The following is a 16,411-nucleotide window of genomic DNA, read 5'->3' as shown; positions in this document are numbered from 1 at the left end:
CTAACGGACACCGTTTTGTCCAGTGATTATTGGAAGTATTTCTAGTAAGATCAACCACACAATGACCCTAGAAGGATAATAAAGTCTTTGCAATAGAAATATGGGGCAAACCTACCTTTTATAAAGAAGAATAGCTATGACAATGCAGATGATAAAGACCACTGCAAGGACAGGACCTACAACCCAGATCAAGCCTTCTTCTTCGTCTGTGATTGGCTGTGGATCCAAATCCATTGACACAACAGGATCGGAGTAAGGGCTGGTTGCATACATCTTCTGAGGAAAAACAGAATCTGTGTTAGTTAGTAAGAAAATAATGCCTTTCTAGAAAGTATCTTGAGCATTAGAACATCGTGGATTTGATAATAAGTGTGTAAAATAAACAAGGAGGGGAGAGAAAGGAAGAAAAAAGAGGTTTTGTAATCGAAATGTCCTTTAAAGTATTTTACAATAAAATCATTTTTGATGGTATAAATTACTCCATAGATACTTTTTCACTGGGATCTATATGTGGCATATGAAATGATCTTATGAAGTATAAGGACCAGTCAATTAAGCAGTCACAAAATGTTCAATGAGCATTTACATTGTGCCAATGTGTTACATGCAATGCGAAAAATACAAAATATTATAGTTCCAGCCATTAAGATATCATCACTCAGTTGAGACCAAATTACAAGAAAGAAAGTAAACATTTATACAGCAAATTATCAGTATTGCATTAAATTATGTAAGTAGTCCTACGTGCTGCACCTTTGTAAGAAAATGAAGGCCAAAATCTACAACTGCAAAAGAAAAGTCCAGTGTTCAAATTATAACTGCAACACGCATGAAAGTGATAATGATATGGCTTTTTAGAAGATAACATTTTGAGAACTTACTTAAAAGGATTTAGCATATCTATTTAATTTTATTACAGTACTGCTCAGAGGTTGGTATAACAGAAAAGGAAAACCTTAAATACACTGTGGGAATGTAAATTGGTACAGCCATTATAGAACACAGTATGTTGGTTCCTCCAAACATTAGAAATAAAAGTACCATATGACAAATCCCACTCCTGGGTATATAGCCAAAGGAAAGGAAATCACTGTCTCAAAGATACCTGCATACCTGTGTCCTCTGCAGTATATTCACAATATCTAACACATGGAAGCAACGTAAGTTTCTTTTTATGGATGAATGGATAAATGTGGTTATCTATAGACACAGATACATACACACACAATGGAACATTATTCAGCCATTAAAAGGAGAAAAAAAGGAGAAAATCCTGCCATCCGCGATGACATGGATGAATCTGGAGGGCTTTATGCTAAGTGAAATAAGCCAGACAGAGAAAGACATATATTGTATGGTTACAAGAAGAATGAGTTCTGAAAATCTAAAGTGCAGCAAGGTGACTATAGTGAGTGACACAGAACGGTATACCTGAAAGTTTCTGAGAGTAGATCTTAAACATTCTCACCATACACACGAAACGAACAAACAGTTAATTTTCTTGATCTTGGTAATCACAGAGTCTGTGTATACAGAACTATATAAAATCATCACATTGTGCATTTTAAATATGTGCCACTATATTTGGCAATTATTCCTCAATAAAGCTGCAAAGATATATATATATATATATATATATATATATATATATATATATGGAAAGTCACTTGGTGAATGAAGGGACTGCATATGCATGAATTGTTTCTATAATATCTTGTTTTGTTCTGTCCTATTTTAGACTCGCTCAGAAAAATATTCTCGTGACTCTGCCTCTCTTTAAAATACTATTTTTCCCACTAGAGACCAGTCCACATTCACGAGCTGCCCCACATGTCTTAAGAACAAACAAACAGCTCACAGCTCAGTAACAAAAAAAAACAAACAACCCAATTAAAAAAACCAAACAACCCAATTAAAAACTGGGCAGAAGACCTAAATAGACATTTTTCCAAAGAAGACATACAGATGGCTAAAAGGTACATGAAAAGATGCTCAACATCACTAATTATTAGAGATGCAAATGAAAACTACACAATGAGGTGTCACCACACACGGGTCCAAATGGCCATCTTCAAAAAGTCTACAAATGCTGGAGAGGGTGTGGAGAAAAGGGAACCCTCTTGCACTGTTGGTGGGGATGTAAATTGATACAGCCACTATGGAGAACAGTATGGAGGTTCCTTAAAAAACTAAAAATAGGACTACCATATGACCCAGCAATCCCACTACTGGGCATATACCCCGAGAAAACCATAATTCAAAAGGACACGTGCACATGTGGATGATCCTCAGGTCCATCCACCCCCTTTCCAGTCTCACACAACCACATTTCTCATTACCTCATTCATGTTCCCCCAAACCGTATCAAGAATTTCTTCCTTCCTCTAACAGTCTCCACTGCTGCTAGAGTTATCCTAAACTGCATCCGTAAAACCTTCAGGAGGCTCTCTAGGGATTCCTAAATAAAAGCTAGCCATCTTAGCACGATTCTTAAGGGCCTCCACAATTTTGTTTGAAACTTTCTTACCACATATAACATGTTCCATCACAATAGACTTCTTGCTGCTGCTACCAAAATGCTCTATTCTCTCTCTTTACTTTAACCCTCTCACAAGTTCCACGACATTTAGCTCCCGCAATCCGACTCCAAGGCCTCACTTAAATTTCGCCTCCATTGAAGCTGCCTCTCCTTAACTGGAAATAATCGGTCATTTCACAAAATGTAGGTAAAAGTCATTTTAACAATTTGAAGTTATTTGTTTCTCAATGGTAGTGGCCAGGCTCTATTTTGGTTTTTCATTTGTGTACATGCCTTATCTTCTTTAATGAAACTATAAACGCCTTGAAGGTAAAGATTTATATACAGTTTGTATGCTTAAAGCAGCAAGTACAGAACTTTGCATTTAGTGGGTTCCCAGAAAATCTCTGTTGAATAAAATGCTCATTTTTTTTCAAATGGCTGACATTATTAAAGCACGAGAGAGTATACTCATTTTTCCACTATCGGTAAATATGTTTAATTATTTTCAGTCTGCATTTTTAAACAATTAGCGCATATATTCTGACTTTAAGTAGGACAAACTCAGCAGTCAATCTATAGAACACATGCCCACGAAATGCCTGTATGCTATTCTCCCTTTCCATTTTCCTCACTATGTCCAGGAAAGAGATTGAGCAGACTTTCGGATTTTCTAATGCATCTAAAGAATACAAAAACTCAATATGTTTCTAACCTTCTTAGGGGCTGATTTAAAAAAAAAAAAAAAAAAAAGATATGTACAGTGTAAGGATTTACACAAAGGGCTTAGCAAATACACTCTATGTGCAAGAAACACGATTCTTTTATATAATTAATTGTTTGTTTTGGTTTAAATTTTCCCCTTTCCATTTTGTAGGTCACACTCAAATTGTTTGGGAGACTTAAGTAAGCAAAACTCTCTGCTTTGAAATTCTTTACCAAGAGTCTTTGAGATAATAATCTTGGTTAGCCAAGATGGAAATCTAAGCAGAGGTTTTTCCCAAAGTACATAGATTTCCAACCCAAATCAGGAAACAGAGACATGTGAAAATGAAAAGAAAACAAAACAGTAAAATGATATCAGCCTTATGAAAAGTAGAGTTTGTTCAGTATGTGGGAGTAATGGAAAAGATTAAACGTTGGGTCATTCTAAACCAGTCCTTTGATATTCTTAATGAGGCAGTTAATTGGGGAAAAGCTCATGTCTTTGTGGGGGGAAGGGGGATATTTTCTGTATGCAAATTATCATCCCACCCTTGGAGTGGTTAGCCACTTTAACAATCACTCTTGAAAATCTGAGGTTTACGAAAGACTGTATCACTACGAGCATTATACTAGCTGGGTACAAGTCTATAAATGCTGGCATGAACACACATAGGAAACATAAAGGAAATACTGTTAGCTTTGACAGCGATGTTGAAAAAGATGATGGAGAAAAGGGGCAACTTAGACAATACATATTTGGGAAGAAGTCCTAATTATATAATTAATGAAACAGTGAGATGACATACTAAGGGAAGAGGTAAACTATTCATCAATGGTGATACATTTCAACACTAGTTGAAATGTATCAACTAGCTGAAATGTCTGTTAGAAACCAGAGTCTCTGACAGTGCATGATCTGATGAGATTCCATTTTTGCTGGATTCTCTGATCTATCTCAGTGCTCTGAACGTGCTTTCGGAAATGTCCTAAAGCTATTTAAAGAACATTTCTTTCAAATATCTAAAAGTCATTAAAAAAAAGATAAGATGGTTCCAACATTCCATTCCCTTGATGTTCTGCCTTAAAACCTTCAACTAGGAAGAGAAAGCACATCCGTGCATTAAAATTCCAGGAAGCCCATCACTTTGTTTTCAAATGACATCCTGTGCACACACACAAAAAAACCAGGCAGAAAGGCTGCCTTTGTGTTTTGATTTTCCACGAGGGAATTCCTTCAGTCATTTGAAGAGAAGCCCCACTGTACATGCTAACACCTGATGTGGAGAAATCTTTGATATATCTCACACTTCCTATACCGGGGAAGGGACTGGCTCTATCTAGTTGCCACACCTGTCAGTTTTAAGCCCCATTAGAAAGGTATAGTTTTGAATATGTATATTAAATGTTAATGTGAACCGCCACTTCAAAATCTACCTCCCTCCCATCTACAATTTCTCGCCCTCTCTCTCTCCCTCTCCCTCTCTCTCTGTTTTTAACATTCAAAGCAACTGATGCGCAGAATGACATAAGAGCAAGATGAATTACATAAAAGAAGACAACTCATTATTTAGAGGACCTTAGGAATTCTCTGTTTTATTGAATTGTTTTCTAACTTTCTTGGCTTTTCACTGATAAAGTCCCTGGTAAATTGCTATAATTTAAAACCCAGGCTATGCTTGCCTTTTCCTAGATAGAACTTCCCTTGAATCTGGGCAGAAAGCACTATGGGTTCACTGGTAGTTATAGGAGAATAAAATACATACAATCACCCCCCCCATCAATATTTTCAAATACTTGGAAATTAACTATGTTTAATCGCAGAGCTTGTTAGTTACTATTGTAATCACACAGGCTAAGATCTACCAGGTATTATGCAACATACCTAATATTAAACATATATTTGAAAACAGTCATTTTAAGAGGATGAGGAAGGAGACGAGCAATGATGGCTGTCACCCTCCTATCCAGATGTGGGTCACATCAAAAGGTCTTAAGAACCATGCTCCTATAAAAAGCATCCAAATTGGAAAGAAAGAAGTAAAACTGTCATTATATGCAGATGACAAGTACTATATATAGAAAACCCTCAAGTCTCCACCAAAAATATTATTAGAACTAGCAAATACATTCAGTAAAGTTGCAGGTTACAAGATTAACATACAGAAATTTTGCTTTTCTATACACTAATAATGAACTATCAGAAAGAGAAAGCAAGAAAACAATCCTGTTTAAAATTGCATCAAAAAGAATAAAATATCTAGGAATAAACTTAACCAAGGAGGTGAAAGACCTATACTCTGAAAACTGTAAAACACTGATGAAGAAATTTGAAAATGATAAAAAGAAATGGGAAGATATTCCATGTTCTTGGATTGGAAGAATTAATATCGTAAAATGTCCATACTACACAAGGCAATCTACAGATTTAGTGCAATCCCTATCAAATTACCCATCGCATTTTTCACAGATCAAAAACAACACTAAAATGTATATGGAACCACAAAAGATTCTGAAAAGCCAAAACCATATTGAGAGAAAAAGAACTAAGCTCGAGGAATCATGCTCCCTGACTTCAGACTATACTATGAAGCTACAGTAATCAAAATACTATGGTACTGGCACAAAAACAGACACACAGATCAGTGGAAAAGAATGGAGGCTCTAGAAATAAACCCATGCACCTATGGTCAATTATTCTACTACAGAGGAGGCAAGAATATACAATGGAGAACAGACAGTCTTTTCAACAAGTGGTGCTGGGAAAGCTGGACAGCTACCTGTAAAAGAATGAGATTAAAACATTCCCTCACACCATGTACAAAATAAACTCAAAATGAAATAAAGACCTAAATGTAAGGCCTGAAACCGTAAAACTCCTAGAAGAGAGCATAGGCAGAACATTCTTTGACATAAATTGTAGCAATTTTTTTTTTTTGGATCTCCTAAGGCAAAAGAAATAAAAGCAAAAAACAAAAAATGGACCTAATTAAACTTAAAAGCTTTTGCACAGCAAAGGAAACCATCAACAAAGCAAAAAGATAACCTACTGAATGGGAGAAAAATATCTGCAAATGATGTGACCAATAAGGGCTTAATATCCAAAATATATAAACAGCTCATACAACTCAATATCAAAAAACCAGACAACCCAATTAAAAATGGGCAGAAGTCCTGAATAGACATTTTTCGAAAGAAGACATACAGACAACAGGCATGTGAAAGGATGCTCAACATCTCTAACCATCCAAGAAATACCCATCAAAACCACAGTGAGATATCACCTTAAACCTGTCAGAATGGCTATCATCAAAAAGACCACAAATAACAAACGTTGGCGAGGATGTGGAATAAAGGGAACCCTTATACACTGTTGGTGGGAATGTAAATTGGTGCAGCCACTATGGAACACAGTATGGAGGTTCCCCAAAAAACTAAAAATAGAACTACCATATGATCCAGCAGTCCTACTCCTGAGTATGTATCTGAAGAAAATAAAAACGCTCGTTTGAAAACATACAGGTACCCCAATGTTCATAGCAGCATGATTTACAATAGCCAAGATATGGAAACCACCCAAGTGTCCATTAACAGATGAATGAATAAAGAAAATGTACATATATGCAATGGGATATTACTCAGCCGTAAAAAAAGAATTATGCTATTTGCAACAACATGGATGAACCTAGAGAGAATTATGCTTAGCGAAATAAGTCAGAAAAAGACAAATACTGTATCACATCACTTATACGTGGAATCTAAAAAATAAAACAAACCAATGTGTATAACAAAACAGAAACAGACTCACAAGGAACAAACTAGCGGTTACCAGTGGGGAGTGGGTTAGGACAAGAGAGGGGTGTGGGATTAAGAGATACAAATGCCAAAACAAAAAACAAACAACAACAAAAAGAACCATGCCCTATCAATTTGGCACTTCATAAACTAGATGTCCATCTAAATTTCCTGTCATTAGGGACACAGCCTTACTTGTAACGAAATCTCAAGCAGATTACTCAGCAGTGTTCAAAGAGTAGGCAGCCTGTTACCACATCTAAGTTAGCGAAATCTCTTGAGAAATAATTAGGGTGCATGTACCTATGTATCCCCAAATAACCAAATTCTGGTGAAAAATGTATAAGAATACCATAGGAAATTAGATGGATGCCATCATAATTAACTTACAGACTCTGCGTGTTCCATCACTGCTAACACAAAGAAGACATATTCTTGACCACTTTGGAGTTGCTTGTTTGTAAATCCACCATAATGTTTTTCATCCCCCAGGGTGAACTCAGTGGGAAGGACATCAAAGTGAGCGGCAATATATGGCTTCAATTCAACTTCTCTCCCATAACGGATGCTTCTGCGTTTCCTAGATATCTCTTTAAGCAGCTTAAGGAAAAAAAGTGGGAAACAGAGAAAGAAATGTAAACAACAATAACCCAACTTAATGACAATTTAATGGGAGAAATTAACTCAGGGCTGGGAACAACCCAAATACAGTGTGTCCACAATACGCGCAGTATGTCAGCATTACTAAATCTCAGTCTCTCTGTCTTCCAAAGGTAAGGCACTGAATTGCAATTGCAAGGCTCAGGCTGTAAACACTGGACAATTAGATCCTTTACTGGTAGTTCACATCACTGTCCACTCTAATGAAATCCTCTCAAAGGACAAGAATGCATTATAACTTGTCTGTGGAAAAAAATCAGCTTGATTCACAAAAGCCCATCATGCAGGCTTTATCACTTATTATTAAACAAGTAGTACCCTCAGATAAAGCCATCAAAACGTTCAAAGACCAACTTTTTGGAGAGATTAGTACCATTTTAGATTACTTTTAGTAATGAGATAACTTGTATGATGCATATCCCCTCAAATCAGCAGAAATAGAATCTGATGACCAATTTTTAATTGACATTTTAAATAGACATGGTCACTTATTTAACGATTTCTGGCTTGACTTGGTTCCTTGATTAACCACTTGGGATAAAATGGTTAAATTCCTTGCATTTATCATGGCACCGAGTTTTTCTGGAGCTAATAGCTCTCTGGAGATGTTGAATTATCTTGCCAGGCAATAAAGGCAGGGTAGAGAAAAAATAATTTTAATATTACACTGAAGAAAACAAATATAAACATGTACACACAGAAATCCTTCATGTATTTCTAAAAGAAAAAAAGTACAAATTATGGTTTGATACTCTGTTGCTTTGCATTCACTCTTTTATTAGGAGAAACTCATGTTAATGATATTTCATGACAATTTCAAAATGATGTTTAAGTTATCTCTGTCTGCTTCCATTAAATATTGGTATTTTATAGGGCTTAACAGAGAAAAAGACGTTTATAGCAGTCTGAGATGCCTTTTGATGTAAGGGACAACTTAACTGGTGTTTTGAAAGAATTGTGATTTGTTTTACTATCTCTATAGAAAAGACTATCTGAGAGCCTGGTGCAATGAAGGCCAGGCTTCTGTAATAATAACGGCTGCAGACTGTATATATGGCAAATACCAAATCCTTACGTTAGGAACCTGATGGTAAACTACAGTCTCTTCAACACAGAATGTACATGTGCTCAGCTGGTCAAAATTATAACTTAAAAATGTAAAAAATCACCCTCTTGGTTATATAGATAATTTGTGCCCATGTTATTGAATACTTAAAATGTTCTCAAATTTTCTGTTAAGTCTGAGTTTCTTGATACAATTAAAATTACATGAAATGTAAGTTCTTTTATAAAAAACACAGCAGAACTTGTTTAGCAAATTTGGACCATCTGATGATACATTCAGGTAGACTGATCAATTATGGACCAACTGAGTTGTAATAAAGCAAGTCCAGAAACTTAGCACTATCTTTCAACCCTGCTGTCACATTTAGGTCTTATAATAATGATGATAATGACAATTATCTTTCTTTGTTAACCAATTCCTAGGTGCCAGGCACCGTTCTCAGGAGACTAAATAGGGCTTACTTCATTTACTCATAAAAACTCTATGAAATAAGTTATCATTATCCCCATTTTATAAATGAGGCAACTGAGGCAGAATAGAAAGTGACAACAGTGGATTCAATTGGTGAAATGAAATGAAATTACGTGTAAGAGATTTTTTCCAACCATATTTTTATTTACTTAATGGCTGCACAATACCAAAGAAACATAATTGCAACATTTAGGCTAAATTAATAATGTTAACTCTTTTAACTCAGTCTATATTTAAATATGTAATTTTTGTGCATCTGCTTTCATTAACACAGATAAATGCGTACTTAGATGTCTTTTTCCTAGATTCTTTTAACATGTATTTTTAAAATTCTGATGTAAATATTTAAGATATACTTGAAAAGTCACTACATAGGTTATTGTTGATATGTAGTCATTTATGGGCCATTACTTAGAGAAGGACAAATGAAGTGGAGAAGAGCCGAAAAGCTTTCTGAAGTTGGTTAATCAGAAACATTTACCATCAGTTGTTTATGCAACTGTGTCCCCTCTTCTACTTCACCGATCAAACCCTACCTTGATTTTATTCATATTTCAGATGTAGGCAGGCAACTGTCATAATTCATCCATATCACTGTCATCCCTAAGAGTACCTTTTGCTAGGGTTTCTTTAGAAGACTTCGAGGAAGTACTTTAACAGATTTTAGTGTTTTGGTGCTCCTAAGACCCAATGCTGCCATTCATTAAGGTCAAACCTGGAACATCAACCCCGGCCCTGTAGCTTGCTCTGATCTCTGTAGGATGCTCCCTGTGTTATACTTTAAATGGGTCAAGTGTGCTCAGGTGACACTGAAGTGAGCCAGTATGTTGAAGTTCCAACCACAAATGACCACGTTATTTTACAGCAAGCCTTTGAAGTACAATGCGATGAAAAGCTTATGATGTATTACAAGACCTTCCCTGAATTAAATATAACTAACATTTTAGGAGTCATTCTGTCCAGAATTCATTTTGACTATCAATGTCTGCTCTGCCCAGGCTGACCCTGACAACTAAGAGTTCCAGTCTATGAATTTATTATGTGAAGATTATCCCCAGACAAAGGATAAATGAGCTCAGAAGATAATATCGAGAGTGACTCTGTGTAGAAAGCCTCTTTCCATTTTTTATGGCCTAGGTGTGAGGCATGCATGTGGAAATCCCCTTAGGCTACCATTCTATTTGATGATTGGGGTTTCAACGATTTGAATTATAGGCCTTTCTAAAAAATCACTTGGTCAAATACATTTAAGAGAGGAACACTGCTTTGTCAAACCTGGCAGTACCAAGCTATAGATAAAATTACTACAGTGCTTTTATTATCCATGGTAGTAAAAAAAAAACCTGTCTGTAGGGATCAGAAACTGGATGAGTAAGCACAAAGTGAGGCCTTAGCCTACTTTCATTTGTTCCCCTCCACAACAGTTACAAGATGTATTGGAGGTTTCCAGAAGATATATCAAGGGCTTTAGTTTTCTATCAGAAATAATTTTCATTTTCCAGTCAATGCATATCTTATTTCTTCCACCATTAATTCTACAATGTGGTCTCAATTATATCAGTAAGAAAAGTGGGAAAGAACCCATCCTGACCCCCAAATTTTGAATTAATAAATGTTCTTTATCAAACTATTATACAGATTAATGCACTACAATTTGTGGGATGATTAAAATGACCCTTTGTTATGGGAATCAGCAGCAGAGACCCATAGAATGTAATTGCAAGAAAGTTCAATGTCATATAGCTCTATACTTTAATCCATTAGAACTGATGTGCATTTTGGAGGTTGAAACCTAGCTGTAAAAGAGAATCAGCTTCCTATTACTTACAACCAAATGGCTCCACTTCTAAGCAAAGCTTTTTTTTTAAGGATTTGATGTCATTTTTGGCTTGGATGTTAATTCCTTGAAAACTTTTTTTTTTTAATAGGTAGAAAGATTCATAGATTTTACAAGCTGCCTTTGCATTTTAAATCCAGTTCCAACTGAATTCTGCATTTCGGCTGAGAACTGATTAAAATAATAAAGACTATGTCAGGATTAACTGATTAGTCAGTTGCAGGTAAAACATGCCTTGCTTGTTTAGAGACCAGCTAGTTCATCAAATCGCATATTCAGATGTACTCCTCTGACATCATAAAAAATGATTTTGTTCCTTTATTTTCAGCAGAAAAAAAAAAAAAGTAAAATTTATAACAAATTGACAGCATGATTGAAATGTGTCTCATTTTATACTCCTTCCGTGCTCATCTAATCACTAAGCGGTGACACAAAAGCATAGTCCTAACCTTGAACTCATCTCCCTTTCTGAACTTGATCAAGTTTAACTCAGATAAATGAAGTGGTTGATGATGAAACATACTTCTAGGGATGACACATGTCTGTCAAAAGAAGCTAACAGCCCTGCTCTCGAGATAAGTCTCCTTAGTGCAGACGTGTATGAAATAAACATCACTTCCTTGTAATGCAGTGAGGGAATTTCTGCTTTTCCTTGCTTTGTATGCACTAATTTGACGGACAGAAAATACCTAAAAATAACAGGTTGGGTTATAAGATATAGAACATGTTGTAAATAAATCCAATCAATTAAAATCTCATATTTCCCCTAATGGGGGCCTTCTTTATTTGACTTCTGAACTGATTCAATCTAGAATCATGTTAAAATTGTAAACTCTCTCCTGTATAGTATTTCACAGAAGGTGAAGCCCAGCCATTAACCTGCTGTGGCCCTCTAGGGATCTGGCTTAACACTTTTGAGCACAGTTTTCTCATCCAAACATAAGTATGTCAAAATTAGATCTTGTTCTATATACTATATATTTACTTTCAAAAAAAAATGTTCTTTTTGCAAAAAAGAGTACCAAGGTACCTACTGTTAATGTAAGGTTTTAGAAATTAATAGTATTTAGTATTTGCTCTGTTGTCTGTACCATATTTCTTGCTCAGCTCAAAATTCTGTGATTTGTTTTATTTGCCCCCTGAAGCTCATGCATTTTTGATTCTGATACCTTACAAAATACAGAATAAAGCAAATACGTGCTAACCAGCACAATTCTGTCAGAAATTGGTCAAGAACACATAGCAGGTCAAGTGTTGAACTCTGGTGCAAACTGCAACTTAGCGTTTTTAACAGCCTCAGCTACCATTGCACTGACGAAGCATACCTTGGAATTCATAGCAATGGTGATTAAGTCTTTGCTGACAATTCACTTCACCTTCCACACCTCTGCATCATGTTTTACAAGGGGCACGGGGCAAAATCTTAAAGCCAACAAAGATCAGATAGGTTGTAAGCTTTACAACAGCTTAATGTCTTTTAATTAAATCAAAAAGCTCTTTGTTGGGACCCCAAGAGGTTAACACACCCGTAGCAGTGAACCTTCTGAGTAGCCAGCTGACCAGCCAGCCATGTAGGAGTCAGCACCCAGATTAGATGCTGAAAGGTCTCCATAGAGAGGAAAGGGCTATTTTAAAAATTAAATAACGAATGAACGGCACAGCCCGAAACACATAGTTACCTCATCTAATTCCATTTCATCTGGACTCTCCCATGGCTTGATAAATTTCCCACGAGATTTCTTCAAAGGCACAATTATTATGTAGTAACCTCTGCACAAGAATAGATAGACAAAAATAAGGTTAGTTTGGAGGGAAAAGAAAATGGATATATCCTTAAATCTTCCACAGACCTGAAGATTGAGACTGAAGGCAAATTATGGATATGGAGTGACTTGTCCATCAATGGCAAATAACCACCTGTTTGTTCAATTTTAAAAACAGCATGGGTAGACATTTATGTGTGACTTCAGTGATCTCGTATGGTAATATCACCATGGTTGACTGACCTTTACTAGGTATCATAAACAGAGTGGAAATAGTTCGTTAGTACCCCGGTGCTAGACACATACAAGGTGGGTATATTGAAATCTACCACCACAGGCTGCTGAACCAAGAATTTTCTATGACATTTATAAGATGATTTTTTTAAAGAAGATGTGTAATAAAAATTACTCTAAGCTCATCCAAATGCCTACACGATTACGATGACAATGATTTTCTTTATACACCGTTAAAATACATTTTATTTGGATAAAAAATTAAAAGCATAAAAATTACTCATCATCTCACCATTATATAAAGATGTAAAGGTTCCCCTCTCTTTCTACCCATCAAATTGCAAACCTTAAGGTAGGTACTGCAGAAATTTGGAGACAGTCACTACCTAAGGGCTTTCAAAATAGGTCTCAGTATAATACCTCTATAGGAAGGGACAAAAGTAAGCGAGTCGTCACACTGAGAACAGCCAACTACAATTTATGTATAAAGGTTCCTTGTCGCCAAATAGATGTGGGTTATTTGTAAAGCTGTTTTGTAACTTCCGTATAGTGTACACTGTGCTCTTATATTTAGAGTTAGGGACTCTGCTCATACTGATTTTTGGTAGTAACTATACAAGGACTTTGAACATAAGGTATAATAATAGCCACCACATTAATCACTTCCTACTTTTTAGGTATTATAGTAAATGCATAATCTCATTTTGCCCTCTCAAAAATCCTTTAAGGACAGGTACGAGAAAAAAAGACAGCTACACAGAGACTGAATGATCGCTCAAGTTAAAACAGATAGTAAGGGGATACAAACCTATATATGTAGAGAGAGATATATATCTCTTAACTATGGCCATAATCTGTTTTGTTTCATTTACTCTGTATCATAAAGCACTTTTATGGAAATTTATTGTGGAAATGAATACACACACCCCCCTACCTCTGCCTCTCAGAGGAAAGGGATGAGAACGGGATGGGTGCTATCAAGCTTGTATCACATTATATTACAGAGACTAATAGTACGCACAGGAAGGCCTGTTTGTTCTTATCGCAAAGCAAAACATGTAATAAACTCAGCAAATCCTGTGTGATAATGAACTCTGTTTCCACAAACAAGAGTCTGGAGCAGCTCTGTCCAGTATAGTAGCCGCTAGCCCCTTGCGGCTATCAAGCACTTGAGATGTGGCTAGTCTGAACTGACATGTGCTCTACCTGTAAAAGACACTGGATTTCAAAAACTTAGTATGAAAAATAAATGTAAAATATCTCAGCAATAATTTTTTAATAGCGATCACATGTTAAAATGATAATATTCTGGATATAACGTGTTTTGTAAAAAATGAAATTAAAATTAATGACATCTGTTTCTTTGTACTTTTTACCATAGCTGCTAGAAAGTGTAATATTTCACGTGTGGCTCTCGTTACATTTGTTGGGCAGGGCTGATCTAGAGTGTTCCGGTAGAGAATGTGGCATCTAGAGATACATCTGGCCCAGAATTCAGGATCTGCCACTCATGAGCTGTGTGATCCTGGGCTGATCATCTAACATCCCTGAATCTCAGCTGCATATACTGAAATTGAGAGTAAATAATATCAGACTTATTCTGGAGAAATAAAACAAATGAACACAAAGTGCTTAGCACAGTGTGTGTCACGTAGCACTTCACAGATGCCAGCTGCTACTGGCTGGTACTGACCATCATGGTGGGAGAGATGGATCTGAACACAGACACAGCAGGACACAGTGAAACTCCCTGAGATGTAGATTAAAGGACTTATCAAACTTTTTCTTCCCCCTGATCAATAATTCAAGTCAAACCAGACAACTACAGCAGAATCCGTTCTCCATGGTGCTCTGAGCAACTCATCATCAGGCTCACGGGGTCACATCACTTAGCCATCCCTTTTCTTTCCTACAAACAATGATGACGATCAAGGAGGGTAATGAGAAGGAATAGTGGAGTATGTGAGAGAGGCCAGTATCTTTTATGGTCCAGAGTAATCTTCCTCCTCTTGCTGTCCTCCCACCACCCTAAGGATTTGCCAAACAGGTCCATCATGTTAAATGAGCATGGAGAAGAATGACAGGGGCTGCAACCTAGCGTACAAAATAACACTGCAGATGGACTTGATAAACACACTTGTCAGGGAACCTCTTGCTTTTCACTACCAATTGCACAAAGTCAGGACAGCTTCTCTTTGCCTAAAGTAATGATACTGCACATGATCAGGGAGCTCCCACTGTCCTCGTTCAGAATCTTGTAAATCAAGGTTAAGCTGATGAATCCTATTAATTTTTCTTCTGCTTTCATACTTTGAGTTGCCGTTCTTGTACATGAAGAAAGAATCCGTTCTGCAGCACTCCCCGACTATTCATTTCATTTGTGGCTCGGGTAAGAATTGAACAGCCTTCCCCACAGCAATTAATTAACAGTGTGGCTGGATATCCATAACCTTTTCTCTCCACGGTCACTAAAGCATTCATCTAGAGCAGCCAAAGTGGAGCCTTTCAAAGCAGCTCTCGCCTATTGAAAGAAATGGGGTGTTGGGAATTTGGAACTCCTGGGTCCAAATCCATACATTTCAACTGTATTCTCTGCAACTGTGACTTTGTAAAGAACCTCGTATTCGCCATTCCTGAAGCCTAACTTTCCCCTGAGGATACTGCTTTCTTTGCAGACTTCTCACGTGGTGGCTGTTAATTTATCCCTCTTCCTCTGCCCATGAACCTCAGGTTTAGGGTTTGGGTTTCTTTCCTGGTTCACTGTTGCTTCTTGCAGATATTTTTTCCTCTACCCCTTTGCTAAAATCACAATAAGCCCTCCTTTTGGAAGCTCGTACAATTCAGCTATGCTATGGTCTTCCCTTACTGATTTCTGCCATCTACCAACCTCTTCAGAATCTTTCCTTTATGGAAGTTTTTGTTTTGTTTTGTTTTTCCCAGGGTTAACCGTCTTTTTTTTCCCTCCCAAACTCTGCCATCATTTTGGGTGACTTCAACCTTCAGAGGGCTGGCCCATGCACCACCCAGGGCTCTCAATTTCTTGAGCTCTTCTTTTCCAAAACCCACATCCTCCATCTGCCTTAGCTAAAATCTGATAGCCTTTCTCTGTGCCTGAACCCAAGGAGCTGAATACAGCTTGAGAAATAATGCACAGGGTAGAATGATGCCATAAGTTCACATTCAGCAAACTCAAACAGGCCTTCAACACTGCCTGGCAATACAGCCACAGCTTCTCTAGTTACCTAGTCCATCCAATCTTCACAGTAAGTTTTTCACACTTTCTCCCCTGGCCTCAAATCTTGGACATACATGCCTCTCCACTAGAAGATGGCCTGCGCTCTTATATACAGAGAAAAGAAAAAGAT

General features: G+C 36.8%; 1 protein-coding gene across 24 annotated transcripts in view; it reads right to left on the bottom strand.

Annotated features, from left to right (window-relative positions):
• The window catches only part of PTPRD (protein tyrosine phosphatase receptor type D), a 2,143,853-nt gene that overhangs the window by 136,508 nt on the left and 1,990,934 nt on the right, over nucleotides 1-16,411 (bottom strand). For 19 of the 24 annotated variants that reach the window (XM_049711285.1, XM_049711290.1, XM_049711288.1 and 16 more), the window contains 3 exons: nucleotides 12,729-12,819; nucleotides 7,406-7,615; nucleotides 116-276 (listed from right to left, as the gene is read on the bottom strand). In XM_049711285.1, the coding sequence (XP_049567242.1) occupies nucleotides 116-276; nucleotides 7,406-7,615; nucleotides 12,729-12,819 (462 nt within the window). The remainder of the gene's footprint in view (nucleotides 1-115; nucleotides 277-7,405; nucleotides 7,616-12,728; nucleotides 12,820-16,411) is intronic. The other 5 variants (XM_049711289.1, XM_049711292.1, XM_049711307.1 and 2 more) reach the window with 1 other exon arrangement.

This window comes from Orcinus orca, chromosome 6 (genome assembly GCF_937001465.1).
Source record: "Orcinus orca chromosome 6, mOrcOrc1.1, whole genome shotgun sequence".
Classification (NCBI taxonomy): Eukaryota; Metazoa; Chordata; class Mammalia; order Artiodactyla; family Delphinidae; genus Orcinus; species Orcinus orca.
Note: the sequence above shows the minus strand (reverse complement) of the source record. Positions and strands in the feature narration are given on the sequence as shown.